Consider the following 12,361-nt stretch of genomic DNA (forward strand, 5'->3'; position numbering starts at 1 on the left):
CCACCTCCAGCACCCCTTTCCTGTCTCCTTCTCCGTCCGTTCACCGAACAACAATCTACTACAATCCTGCTGCTGCTTTTTAGCACGCACGCACACACGCACACACATGCTGCTGCTCCCCCACAGCGTTGGTCACAGACCAACATATGTTCTATAATTATCCACACAGAGAATCATTCAGCTCAGAAATAATATTTTCTCGTTAAACATTTCATTGACTGGACGGTGCTGAAGGCTGTTACTTGAGGTGACTGCAAGCCTGTTGACACTGTGTGTTTCTAACTTAGTTGTTAAATATAGAAATGGAGATCTTATTTCCTTCAATTAACACTTTAAACAAATTAAAACGTTACCTACTCTCAACAGTTTATTCACGGTAAATAATCTTGAACAAGTATTTTATTCATGGGACTTCATTAAATTGTGTAAGAGTAGTTAACTTAATGAGCTTATTACATACGTCTAATCTCAGAGAAATGTGCTTTCAACTGAAAATCACAAAAGAAAAGTGATTAAATGCAGTTTTATGTCACATACTGGAGTGTTAACCAACCGCACAGCTGACAGAGCTACTTGTTAAGAAGGAGTCAAAGAGCAGCAGCAGTTGTTGGTGTTGGCATGAATGTGAGATTACAACGACAAATGAAACAGTGGCTGTTTCTTGAAAGGTCTTTTCATGTCCAGGCAGTGAAAGTAAACCGTTGGATTTCCTTCAGTCTGATTTTTTGCTGCAGCAGAGCTTCAGGAGGCCAAAAGATCAAACAATAACATCATCCTTATCATAAATTTCCAGCTACCATGTGACCACAGCCGTATAAAGCTGGAGACAGTCTAGAAATTAAAAAATATATAACTCTGCCCAGACTGTCTGAAAGATAACATAAAATCCTGGTTTCAGTTCCAGGTCATTTTTAAAAACATCTGTCGTTTGCCTCACAATGAAACCTAGTTTAACACTTTGGGCTTCACTGTTTTAAAGGCGGTCTCTTTGGAAGTGTTAAATTAAATTAACCTGGATAAAAAAAGCACCAAAGATCATAATTATAAAAGAAAAAAAGGAGGGAGAAGTCTTCCTGCGGTTTTTTTCTATCATTAATTTGCACTGATTATGGTTCAGGTTGAATTTACTTAAGGAGCAGCAACTTGAACAACAGCCAAATCCTAACAAGTGCATATCAGGTCTGGAGTTCCTATTAGTGCTGCCCCCTAGGGAGCAAGATACGCTAATGCATTTTCCAGATTTCCTGTGCACCGCCCTGATGGCCACTTGAACTCCAGCTGATTGTGGACAGAAGTTACTCTCAACTGACCCCAACATCACTCTGTGACTTCTGCAGAACAGATTGTTCTGCAGAACTCTACTTTACTTTATTTATCAGTTTAAATGTCTGTTAGAGGAGAATATGACTGTACCTAACTATATTTTTGATTATTTATTAGTCTGAATTAACTGCTTGATTATTGTTTCAATTTGAGACCTTGCAGTCGGAATTGTTGTTTGTTTATTCAAAGTCTAAAGACAGTCCAAAGTAGCCTGGGCTATTGGAAGTGTTTTCAGTTTCATCCGTTTCTTTGAGGGTCTGAAGTGTATTTTAGATTGTAGCTGCCAAAGCTCCGCTGCCTTATACCCTCTCTAACTCTGGTACTCTGGCCCTGCGCTGTGCTCAGTGTGCTTCTGTTTCCCATATATTTATATTTATCTATATCTTTTACATTTCTTATCCAAACAACGTCAAACTTGGCACTGCACACCTGTCACGTTTGAAATCAACGTTGTAATACTAATAATTGTTATATTTACTGAAATAAAATGATGGCGTCGCCTCGCCAACTCTCTTAAATAGCAGCAAGATATGACTCCAATATTTGAATGTAATAAAAACCAGGACAGGTTTCTCTTGTTTCTCTTAAATAAATAATCAATGTAAATAATATGAACTTTATTTCTACTTTAGACTGAGTTGAAAATGCAATGTTTTTCCTGTGTTTTCTGCTTCTGCCTGGATACAGCCATATTTATGCAATTTAATATGCAATTCAACAAATCTGATTAAACACAAGAATAATACATTTAGAAGTCTGATTGTGTGGTTTGAGGCAAAGGTAGAGACATGACATATTTCAAACAAAAAACAGATTATATTTCAACTCGTTTTTTGGATCAATCCTTTTCCTAACCGTCCAAAGTCCTTCCAGCGCTGGTCGATTGAGTTGATTGATGTGACTTCAAACTGTTCCTCTGGCATCTCACATCAGCTCAAACTAAACAAAGTTCTCACATCATTTCTAAGTAATCATCCACTCTGGGTCACAGTTTGCAGTAAATAATGAGAGATGTAGAGTTTATTTCTCCAACGGTCACCATGACTGTAAGTTTGTTTTTTTCAGTTTTGTGTCTCTGATGGCAAACACAGGCGTGTTGTTGGGTCCCGCTGTTTGTTTTCATTAGATTGTAATGTTCTTAGCAGCCTCTGTCACTGACTATATGCACAGAAACACAGCAGGATACCCCAGCCTGGAAGATTAACACAGGTTAGGTGATTATTTGCTTTCTTCCTTGACTACTTTTATTAAAGGTCTTTTATTAAAAATCCTATTTAATGTTTTTAATATAGAGATTAAAGGAATAGAAGTGCTATGAACCAAATCACCATCTGGGTTCCTCTGGTGAAGACTTAACCCTAACAAACACCTTGCCAGAGGAACTTAGGAGCACTGCCTCAGTCAACATTTAAGTCTAACCCTAACCCTAACCCTTAAAACACATTTGTACAGACAGGCTTTTCCTGCTCAAGCTACAGCCTGTAATTATTTCTTTTATTTCTTTTATAACTTTGTACTTGGACTCTGAGTGATTTAGTTTTTTGTTGCTTGTTGTTTTGCATTTAATTTATTTGTCTTCCTGTGCTACAGTGTGTGAGGCACCTTGTATAAATTGTTTTGAAAGGTGCTATACAAATAAAGTAACTATTAGAATTAGTATTAATGGTTCAACATTGTGGGAAATATGTTAATTTGATTTCGTACTCTGAATTAGATGAGAAGATTGTCGGGATTGAGGTTGTTTTCAACTGATTAGACCTGTCGAACATGACTCTGGATGGTACGATTCATTTGGGTAGATCTGTCTGTATAGCGGTTCGTTTGTGGTGGAACATGAGCCGACCTCTATTTGATTGATTACAAGACTGCAGGTGTGTTGTGAATGCTGGTATGTTAATGAGTGAAATCAATAGTTACTAGACTAGCAAAAAGTATGTTAAGATTGGACGTTCTTCAGGACCTTTCTTCCTTTTAATGATCCTTTGTGGTTCCATTGAAGGTTTTTTTGTGTGCTTTTTTTGTACAAGCAAATTATAGGTTGGAAAATGCTCTCAGATTATATCTATCTGTTCAATATGAAGCTGGAAGCCTTAGCCAGTGAGCTTTTCTTAGCATAAAGACTGGAAACAGGGGGGACAGCTTTCCACCTACCAGCACCTCTAAAGCTCACTAATTAACATTTTAAATCATGTGTCTTTAATCCGTACAAAAAGAAATACTCTTGTTCGTTGCACTCAATAAAACCTAAACATGTGGTTTGTACGGATCAAACCAATGAGACATAGCATGTTAATGTTGTAGTTTAAATGATGCAGGGAGTTGGACTTTGATATCTTATCACCTAACTCTCTGCAAGAATGTGAAAAACTATTAATTTAAAGCCCCTTTGTGTAGAATGGTGTGATCATAACATACAGTATTTATAATTATTATGATGGTATAAGTGCAGATAAATCAGCCAATCCTGGTGAAAAATGGTGCACTCTGTGTGTTTTCAGCTCATTCTGCCTGCAGGTCAGATCAGGTTCTACAAACAGGGAGTTAAAAGAAATGTAAGGACCCAATATACATTAACTAATACACTGATAACCATGTCAGAGGGGCGTTATTGTGGATTTATCTTGTTTCAACAACGTCTTTCTCTAGCAGACATTCAGCAGCTAACACAATGAAGGCGGGATACTGTTTATTCAGAGTGTAACTTAGCTGTGTATCATTAAATAATTTGTAATAATTTGGAAAGAGCGCCTAAAAGAAAAATAACATCATTCTAGTCCAGATCGGATAACGAAATGTTACAGAAATCTCTCTTTAAAAAAACAGCATGTATCTGCAGTGTTTGCAGAAGAGGAAGGTGTGGGTGAGAAACCTGCAGTCCAGCAACAGGTGATTATCTCTCTGTTCACACACACTGGAGACACAGTTACACACACACACACACACACACACACACACACACCAAGTCCAGCGGTCAGATAACAGATCCGGGACGGAGTGCAAACATGTACACGTGCAGACACACAAAGAGACACACTAAAATATATTTTCCATCAAAGTCCCTCTTACTGTAGATCGACTGTATGAGCTGCAGTGGAAGCATTGTGCTCTCAGGCAAAGTTAATGGACTGATGGTTATTTGAGCTGTTTTAAACGTGCTAACCTTTACTGCTGACCTAAGTGAGGACGGTGAAACTGTCTTTGAGGTAATTCTGCATCATTACAGCTTATGGATCATCTGGATGGATAAAAACTGAACCTGCAGCACCATGAAGCTTCAGTCTAAACTAGAATGAGAAGAAACGACAGGAGGATTTTGTCAAGAAGCTACAGAACGACAGCTCGGTTTCAGGTTAGCTGCTACTCAGAACAATACAACTGATTATTAACTTTTGTTTTGGGGTATTGATTTTGACAGACTGCAAGTGTAATGTGGATTTTTTTTAAATATTTTGCTGAAAGTGATTGACAGGTTTTCATGGGGTTTGTTTTTTTTAATTTAACTTCAACCCTTATTTAATATTATTGGCAAAATCATTGATGGTGACAGTTACTTACAGTGATGCTGCGATTACATCAAATTGAAAATACAAACTTATAAAATCAACAAACAAACTGAGTTTAAATAGTTACCATGGGAGACGCAACCATACACATCAACAAACCAAAATCAGTTGAAATGGTTGCAGGCAGGTAACGGACAGCTGTTGGTTCAAAAGCACAACACAGTTGGACAGATCTGTGTGTTAATTACTGTTAGGATGAGTTTACACAGCAGAGCGTCGTCTGATTTCATCAGACCATCAAACTGCAGCGTGAAGCCAATCTGACGTAAAGTCAACATCTGTATAAAAAGCCTGAAACGTTTTTTTTCTCCACCAATTATTCAGATTTAGACTTTGAGCTGAACACTGAAGGTATTGTTTGTATTTCTGCAGGTTTTGATACAACATCAACCTTATACAAAGAGTTCTTTCAGTTATCTTAATAACAGCAGAGTGAGTATGAACCTGAGGACCAACGCATCCTAATAGCAGCTGAGGCCTGTCATGGAGGAGATGGACGTTGTGGAGGATGGCAGGAAAGGTGAGCCAAGGATGATGTTTGTGACATTTATCAATATAAAATGTGTTCATTTCTACGGGAAGAAGGCCAGAGAGAAACAGTACAAATATAATTTCACCCTCTAAAATTACAGTTTTTTATTGTGGGTACATTAATCTGTTTTTCCATTGGTGGAAAAATGGTAAAGATGTTCTACTTCAGTATCCTGACGTAAATGTGCAATGAGGTCACCTAAGTTTAAAGTGTTGGTGAGCTGCTTTGCTGCAGCTTTAATCCAAAAACAACCAAAAATATCCTTAAAAGAAAAGACAACGTTGTGTGTGTTTAAAATGCATGTGCATGTTTGTGAGTGCTGCAACATGGAGCAACATCCACCAACACTCACAAATGTTTGATGATTTCTTACAAACTATATTTGACATTTTGGCACATGGCATGGTAGGATATTTGATTCTCTTAGTCCACAGGAAACAGTTGTATAGGTAGGAATTTGGATCTGACTGTTTGTTTGGTACCAAAAACACAGAATCACCTGCTCACCAGCTGGAGACGATCATCCAGACCTATGAAGCAAAGGTTACATTTATGCTTCAATGTAAAAAAAAAGACACAACTGTAGGGATTTCGCACACAGCTCCCTACATGTAAATATATCTTACTTACTCTTTTCACATTCTGTCAGTCTTTCCGCTCGTGACCCCTGATAACCATCCAGTGACCTCCTGCCAGGGTCATGACCCCAAGGTTGAGAACCGATGACAGCTGACAGATATTTGACCCTGGTGCTGATGTTCTGTTAGAGAGTTTCTCCATCTCAGTTTGTCAGGCAGGACGACTTCATTTAGGACCCACAAAGTATTTCAGTATGTAAGGAAGCAGGTGGGGGATTATTTATTTAGTGAATTAAAATCTCCTATATTGGGAAAGGTATCGATAGGTATCGTTCTCGAGATATGAAATTACGTATATCAGGATATGAGATTTTCTTTTCTGAACATTTAACACCTCTCCTCCTTTATCAGTTGCATCAGCGATGCAGATGTAAGGTAACATTGGCGAGTAACTAAGTTACTTTTACTTTGATTACTTTTTCAGTGAACAACTTTTTACTTTTACTTAAGTACAATTTAAATCAGGTAGCAGTACTTCTACTCCAGTAGGATATTACAGTACTCTTCATCTGGTGTTTTTGGGAGGCGAATGCAGATTTGGAGCTTGAGAGCTTTTCCCATAATAGACATTCATAGTACATAGTGTAGATATTTGTAGTATCTGTTGTTGTATGTTTTGTACTTCTTGCAGCAAAGTACTCAGTACTTGCTGACAATAGGCTAACATAAGGACTGACAATAGAGTGCCAGAAGTAAAGGCCATTGTCTCCATATTGCAACACTTACAGTACAAATATGTTTAAGTCATTTAAGACATTAGGTAAAATAAAATGCCAAACAAAATATGGGAGGAATATTGAAATGTATATCTTTTATAACATTTATAACCTTTTATAACTTAAAAATTGTAAAATTGTTGTTTGTATTTGTGTGTGTTGAGATGAGCTTCCTGTTACCACAGCAAATACTTTGTGATGATATTGGTTGTTTGTAATTTATGTGGAGTAAATTGTGGCACATATAATCTGTGACTTAGCTTGCTCTGTTTTAGCCATAGACTGTATATAAGAAATGGACTTAACATCCGTGACGTCACCCATTGGTTTGTGGACTGCTGCTCGGAAGCCAATAGTATCGGATCTGAGCAGCGCCATCTTGAAAATTTCAGGTGCATGCCGGGAAAAATGAAAACACGGATTTTACTTATATGGGCATCAGGAGGAGCAAGAGGCGCCCTCCTGAACCTGTGAACCAATCAACCTGTCAATCACGACGTAGCCACGCCCTAATGCATACCCTGCTTTATCGTCAAATATAAAATCAGGGAGGCCAAAATGTCCCAAATGAACATCATACTGCATTGAAGAAGGCTTTAAACTAGCGATTGAGACCATAAACACATTTTGAAAACGTTTACTGAGGTTAGAAATCAAGTGAGAAGTTGGTGAATTCTCCATTGACTTGTATAGAGACGGAAGTCCTTTTGACACCAAAACGGTCGCCCCCTGGTGGCCTTTTGATAGAATGCAGTTTTAAGTTACTTCTGCGTTGGCATCATTTCAGAGGACCGGAACTCCCCGCTTGGTTTTAGCTTTGTAACATTAGGTAATCTTCATGATGTAGTTTGCTAACTAGCAGTGAATTCAATCAATTACGTTTTAGTTTTAGAGCTTGTCAACGTAAAACTGGTTGTGCCCCAGATATACTCTCAAGCGAACACTTACACGGACAGCTATGGACAGTACAGACACATGGTACTTCTGTTTATACGACTCTCTGGAGTCCACTCAGAGGAATGTTCCACAAATGCGCAGTAGATTGTAGCATAGTGGCTACAATGAATTAGAGGTGCACAGATGTCCACAGAGAGTATACGCAAGGCTTACAAAATGAACATCATGCGAACCCTCACAGTCTCTTGCATAGTCTCAGTGATGGAAAGTATAACGCCAGCTTTAATAACACTCTGCCGTTATCAGAATAAGTGGCGGATTGGAGCCAAAAGTGACAAGCCGTTCATCAAACAACGCATGAGAGAGTACACTGCTGCTGCCACACACACACACACACACACACACACACACACACACACACACAATAACACACTTTTTGGCTCCTGCACTTCTGAAAAGAATCTGGCACCCCTGGCACATAGACTTTGTTTTAAAGGAGTCTAGCGCACGTATGGAAGAAACTTTATATTCTCCTCTTGATTTGTAATTTTGTCACCATGTGAGATGGAAGATGAGCTTCTGATCAAGTTGGAGGGAAAACAGTGATATTAAAGCAACAGGTGACAGAGTGGAAAACAGAAAAGAGAGGAAGGTAGAAGTGTAGGTTATGTGTATGATGTACTTTCTCTGTAAGTTTGACTGACTGACAGCCGGATTCACACTGAGATGAAAACATATAAATTCTGCAGTTTAGAATTTAGAGACACTGAGATGGAGACCATATGTTAACACATACTGTGGCAACATATAGGGAGAGAAACAGGAGAGCAGAGAGAGAGAGAGAGCGAGAGAGAGAGAGACAGACAGACAGGCTGGAGAGAGACAGGCAGGAAAGCAGAGAGAGAGAGACAGGCAGAGGGTGTGTGTTTGGTACCGTAGGTGGTTTTTGGGTTTTGAGTGACAGCTGGAGTCACACTGAGATGAAGACACAGCACTTCTTGTTAGTCGCTTTAAATTGGAACCAGATGTTGACTCTGCTACTGTTAGCAGCCTCACTGACTGCAACTGTTTTACTGCCTGTCTCACTGATTGACCGTTTACCTGACTGACTGTTTCACTAACTGACTGTCTACCTGCCTGTCTCACTGACAAACTGACTGTCTTACTGTCTGTCTTAGTGACTTACTGTCTCACTGTTTGACTGCATGACTGGCTGTATTCCTAACAGTCTGACTGTCCATATGCCTGTATAACTGTATATCTGTCTGTCTGTATGTCTGTCTGTCTGTCTGTCTGTCTGTCTGTCTGTCTGTCTGTATATCTGTCTGTCTGTCTGTATATCTGTCTGTCTGTCTGTATATCTGTCTGTCTGTCTGTTTGTCTGTCTGTCTGTATATCTGTCTGTCTGTCCATATATATGTCTGTATGTCTGTCTGTCTGTCTGTCTGTCTGTCTGCATATCTGTCTGTCTGTCTGTATATCTGTCTGTCTGTCTGTTTGTCTGTCTGTCTGTATATCTGTCTGTCTGTCTGTATATCTGTCTGTCTGTCTGTCTGTCTGTATATCTGTCTGTCTGTCCGTATATATGTCTGTCTGTCTGTCTGTCTGTCTGTATGTCTGTCTGTCTGTATATCTGTCTGTCTGTCTGTCTGTATATCTGTCTGTCTGTCCGTATATATGTCTGTCTATGTACCTGTCTGTCTGCTTGACTCTGTAACAGTCTGCCTGTCTGTCTGCTCAGGCAGTTGCTCACTGCTCTGTCTTTCTGCCTGCATGTTGGTTTTTAGCGCCTGCACAGAGCATCACCTCCAGGCAACCAGTGTGAACCCAGAACCTTACTCTCCTTTCACTCACTCACTCACTCACTCACTCACTCACTCACTCACTCACTCGCTCACTCACTCACTCACTCACTCATTCACTCACTTCTCTCAGTTTTTAAACTTGCCAACAATACCTCTAATTTTTCATTTTTCTCACCTGATGCTTAAAAGAGGATTAATATTGAAAATGTAAATGAATCAGTGAAGACAGTTAGTGTAGTTCAGAGAAAAAGATAAATATATTCTCCAAAGCATATCTTTAACAGTTCATGTGAAGCTCTTTATAAGTTATTAATAATTAATACCACACTGCAAACTCTCCAACATCTAAAAAGAAAGACAAAACTTTTGAGACCTTAGCCTATATGTATGTAAGAAGCTTATGTTGGAATTTAAGGCGGCATCTAAAGATTTTTTCATCACCAATAAAGCAGATTATTTCCTCAAATATTTAATTAATAGTTTTATCTATAGAATGTCACATTCCCAGAGCCCATACATACTGTTTGTTTAGCCTTTAGAATCCAAACATATTCAGCTTGTTATCATATAAGACAAACAGAGGCTCTTTGACATTCCTATGAGCCGAATATAATGATGATTAGGATAATGATTGGCACTTTCCACCAACTTTCAGCTTTAATGCAGACTGCACATTAACCAAATAACCTTCTGTTTCTCCTTGCCTTCTATTAAAAGATAATTAAAGGTGCTTCTTTATTAATACGCATTCAAGTTCAGTTTATTTCTATTAATAATCAATTCCTATTAATGTTCTTTTTTAAAACAGACACATCCATGCAGCAGCCGGGATACCCCCAGACAGACCCCGCTCTGTTATACCCCCCTCCTCTGTCCCCTGAGCCGGTCAGCTCGCTGACTCACCTGGGGAAGCTGATGGTCGGACACGACGCACCGAGGACCGGCGGATGGGACAGGTAAGACGGGCAAAGCAGCTGGGTCCTAGACCTCCGCAACAAAACGTGCCGTAACACACACACACACACACACAGTGTCCTTGGTAAGGAGAGGTGAGGTCACGGGTTCCTGTAGTTTATCCCCAATTTTTTTTCTTAAGAGAAGCCCTCACTGTGCTGTGAGGAATGAGCGCTTGGACGTGAGAATGCGTTCAGGGCAGTGGGATGGCTCCGTGACCTGTCCTCAGTTTTACTCGCTAGTGGAATGAGGTGGTGGAGGGATGGTGTGTAGGTATTAAAATACCAGGAGGGGAAGTATTTGGGAAGGCAGAGACCCCACCCCCCTGCCTTTGAAATCCGAACAACGGGGAGTGAGAATAGAAACCGAATTTCTTCAGGCAGCTTGGAGACGTTTTGAGAGGTGAGGCGGGACCATGGCGCACGGAGCGCAGCATGGCGCACGAGTCAGAGCATCATCACTGACGAGTCTTAAACTATTTTCAGTTTTATTGACTAGATTAAAAACAGTAAATGTATTGAATATTGTTAAATAACATCTTTTATTTATATTTTACTTCTCCCAGCGATACCTTGTACTAACTGATGCTCCTTTCCTCTTCAGACCTATATTATATATATATTAAGTAATCCAATCTCAATTTAAACTAATAACACTGTTATGGAGAACTTGTTTGTCAGTGGTGAACTCATCAGTGGAGAAAGTGCACTGGAGTTTTATGCTGAAAATGTTTAATTAAAATTTGTCCAAGGAGAATCAAAGTATTATCAATACACCCATCTGATGCCACCATCTGAGGAATTCTGTCCTCTGTGGATCGTCTTTAAGCCTTCACAGATAGTACCATCAATACTCTATGCCCATAAATGGTCATACTCAATGCATCTACAGAATATAGAATTTGCCGATTGGTCCTTTATTCTACAAACAAAGACACACAGTGACCCATCTGTGGGTTTAGGGAGTCAGACAGTCATATCCTCTGAGCTTGGGTGCCGCTGTGCCACCATTCACAAACACAAACACATATGATTTTAAATGCTGTTAATAAGTTCTGTACACTTCATCTGGCCTGATACTCCACCATCCACACAAGTTAGTGTTTGTTTTCGGACATATTTTAAGTTTTCATCACACATTCCCCTTTTGTGACTGTTTTCGGCCCCAGATTTGGATTTCCTTCAGTGATGCTCTTAACTTATTCATTCATGATGACTGGAGGATTATATACAGTGCACTCCATTCACCATTATCTCATCATATTAATACGTATAATAATGTTGTTGCTGCTTAAAAACAGAAGACACATATCTTATATTAACAAGAGGGTCAGACATCAGATCAGCAAAACCACTTTCTCATGGGGATACTGTTGCTTCATCCATTTTTCTTCAGTGTTCTTTGATTATATAATAAAGAAAAGTTACCATAGATAAGATAATTAACAATTAGTGTGTTTTCAAAATCTGTCCTTTACAATTCATACAGCTAATCAGACGCTTGAAATCAAATCATAAGAGGGTGTGAATGAGTCAGAGACACATGACCCATGATCAGACACAAAGACAGTACTGATAGTTTTGTAATAACCCAACACTCTAAAATTCAAAGGTGTTTTGTTACATTTTGTATATTTATTAAATTGGGGAAATGTATGTTTATTTTTATAATAAACAGCAAGTTCTTCAACCTAAAGAACCAGCAGGACGACATCTGTTAGTGTTACTAATGATTTGATTAAACAGAAACTCCACACATCAGCGTGTATTTCCTGGTGTTGGTGAGTATTTCTGCATATGTGAAGAAAAAGTAGTATAAAGCCTTTTGTGACTCCAGAGGGAGCTGTGTGAAACCTGATAAACTGCCTCAAGTGATGATGTGTTATGAAGAAGTGAGGCTGCCAGATCTCTTTAGCCTGTTGCTCATCTCTGCC

At 39.2% G+C, this 12,361-nt stretch overlaps 1 protein-coding gene across 1 annotated transcript in view; it reads left to right on the forward strand.

Moving 5' to 3' along the window:
* The first annotated feature begins 5,369 nt into the window (after positions 1–5,369).
* rbpjl (recombination signal binding protein for immunoglobulin kappa J region-like) overlaps positions 5,370–12,361 on the forward strand; it is a 31,873-nt gene continuing 24,881 nt past the window's right edge. The window contains exons 1-2 of the mRNA XM_062416352.1: positions 5,370–5,406; positions 10,283–10,430. Coding sequence (XP_062272336.1) covers positions 5,370–5,406; positions 10,283–10,430 — 185 coding nt within the window. The remainder of the gene's footprint in view (positions 5,407–10,282; positions 10,431–12,361) is intronic.

The sequence above is a fragment of the Scomber scombrus genome, chromosome 3 (assembly GCF_963691925.1).
Source record: "Scomber scombrus chromosome 3, fScoSco1.1, whole genome shotgun sequence".
Taxonomy (NCBI): Eukaryota; Metazoa; Chordata; class Actinopteri; order Scombriformes; family Scombridae; genus Scomber; species Scomber scombrus.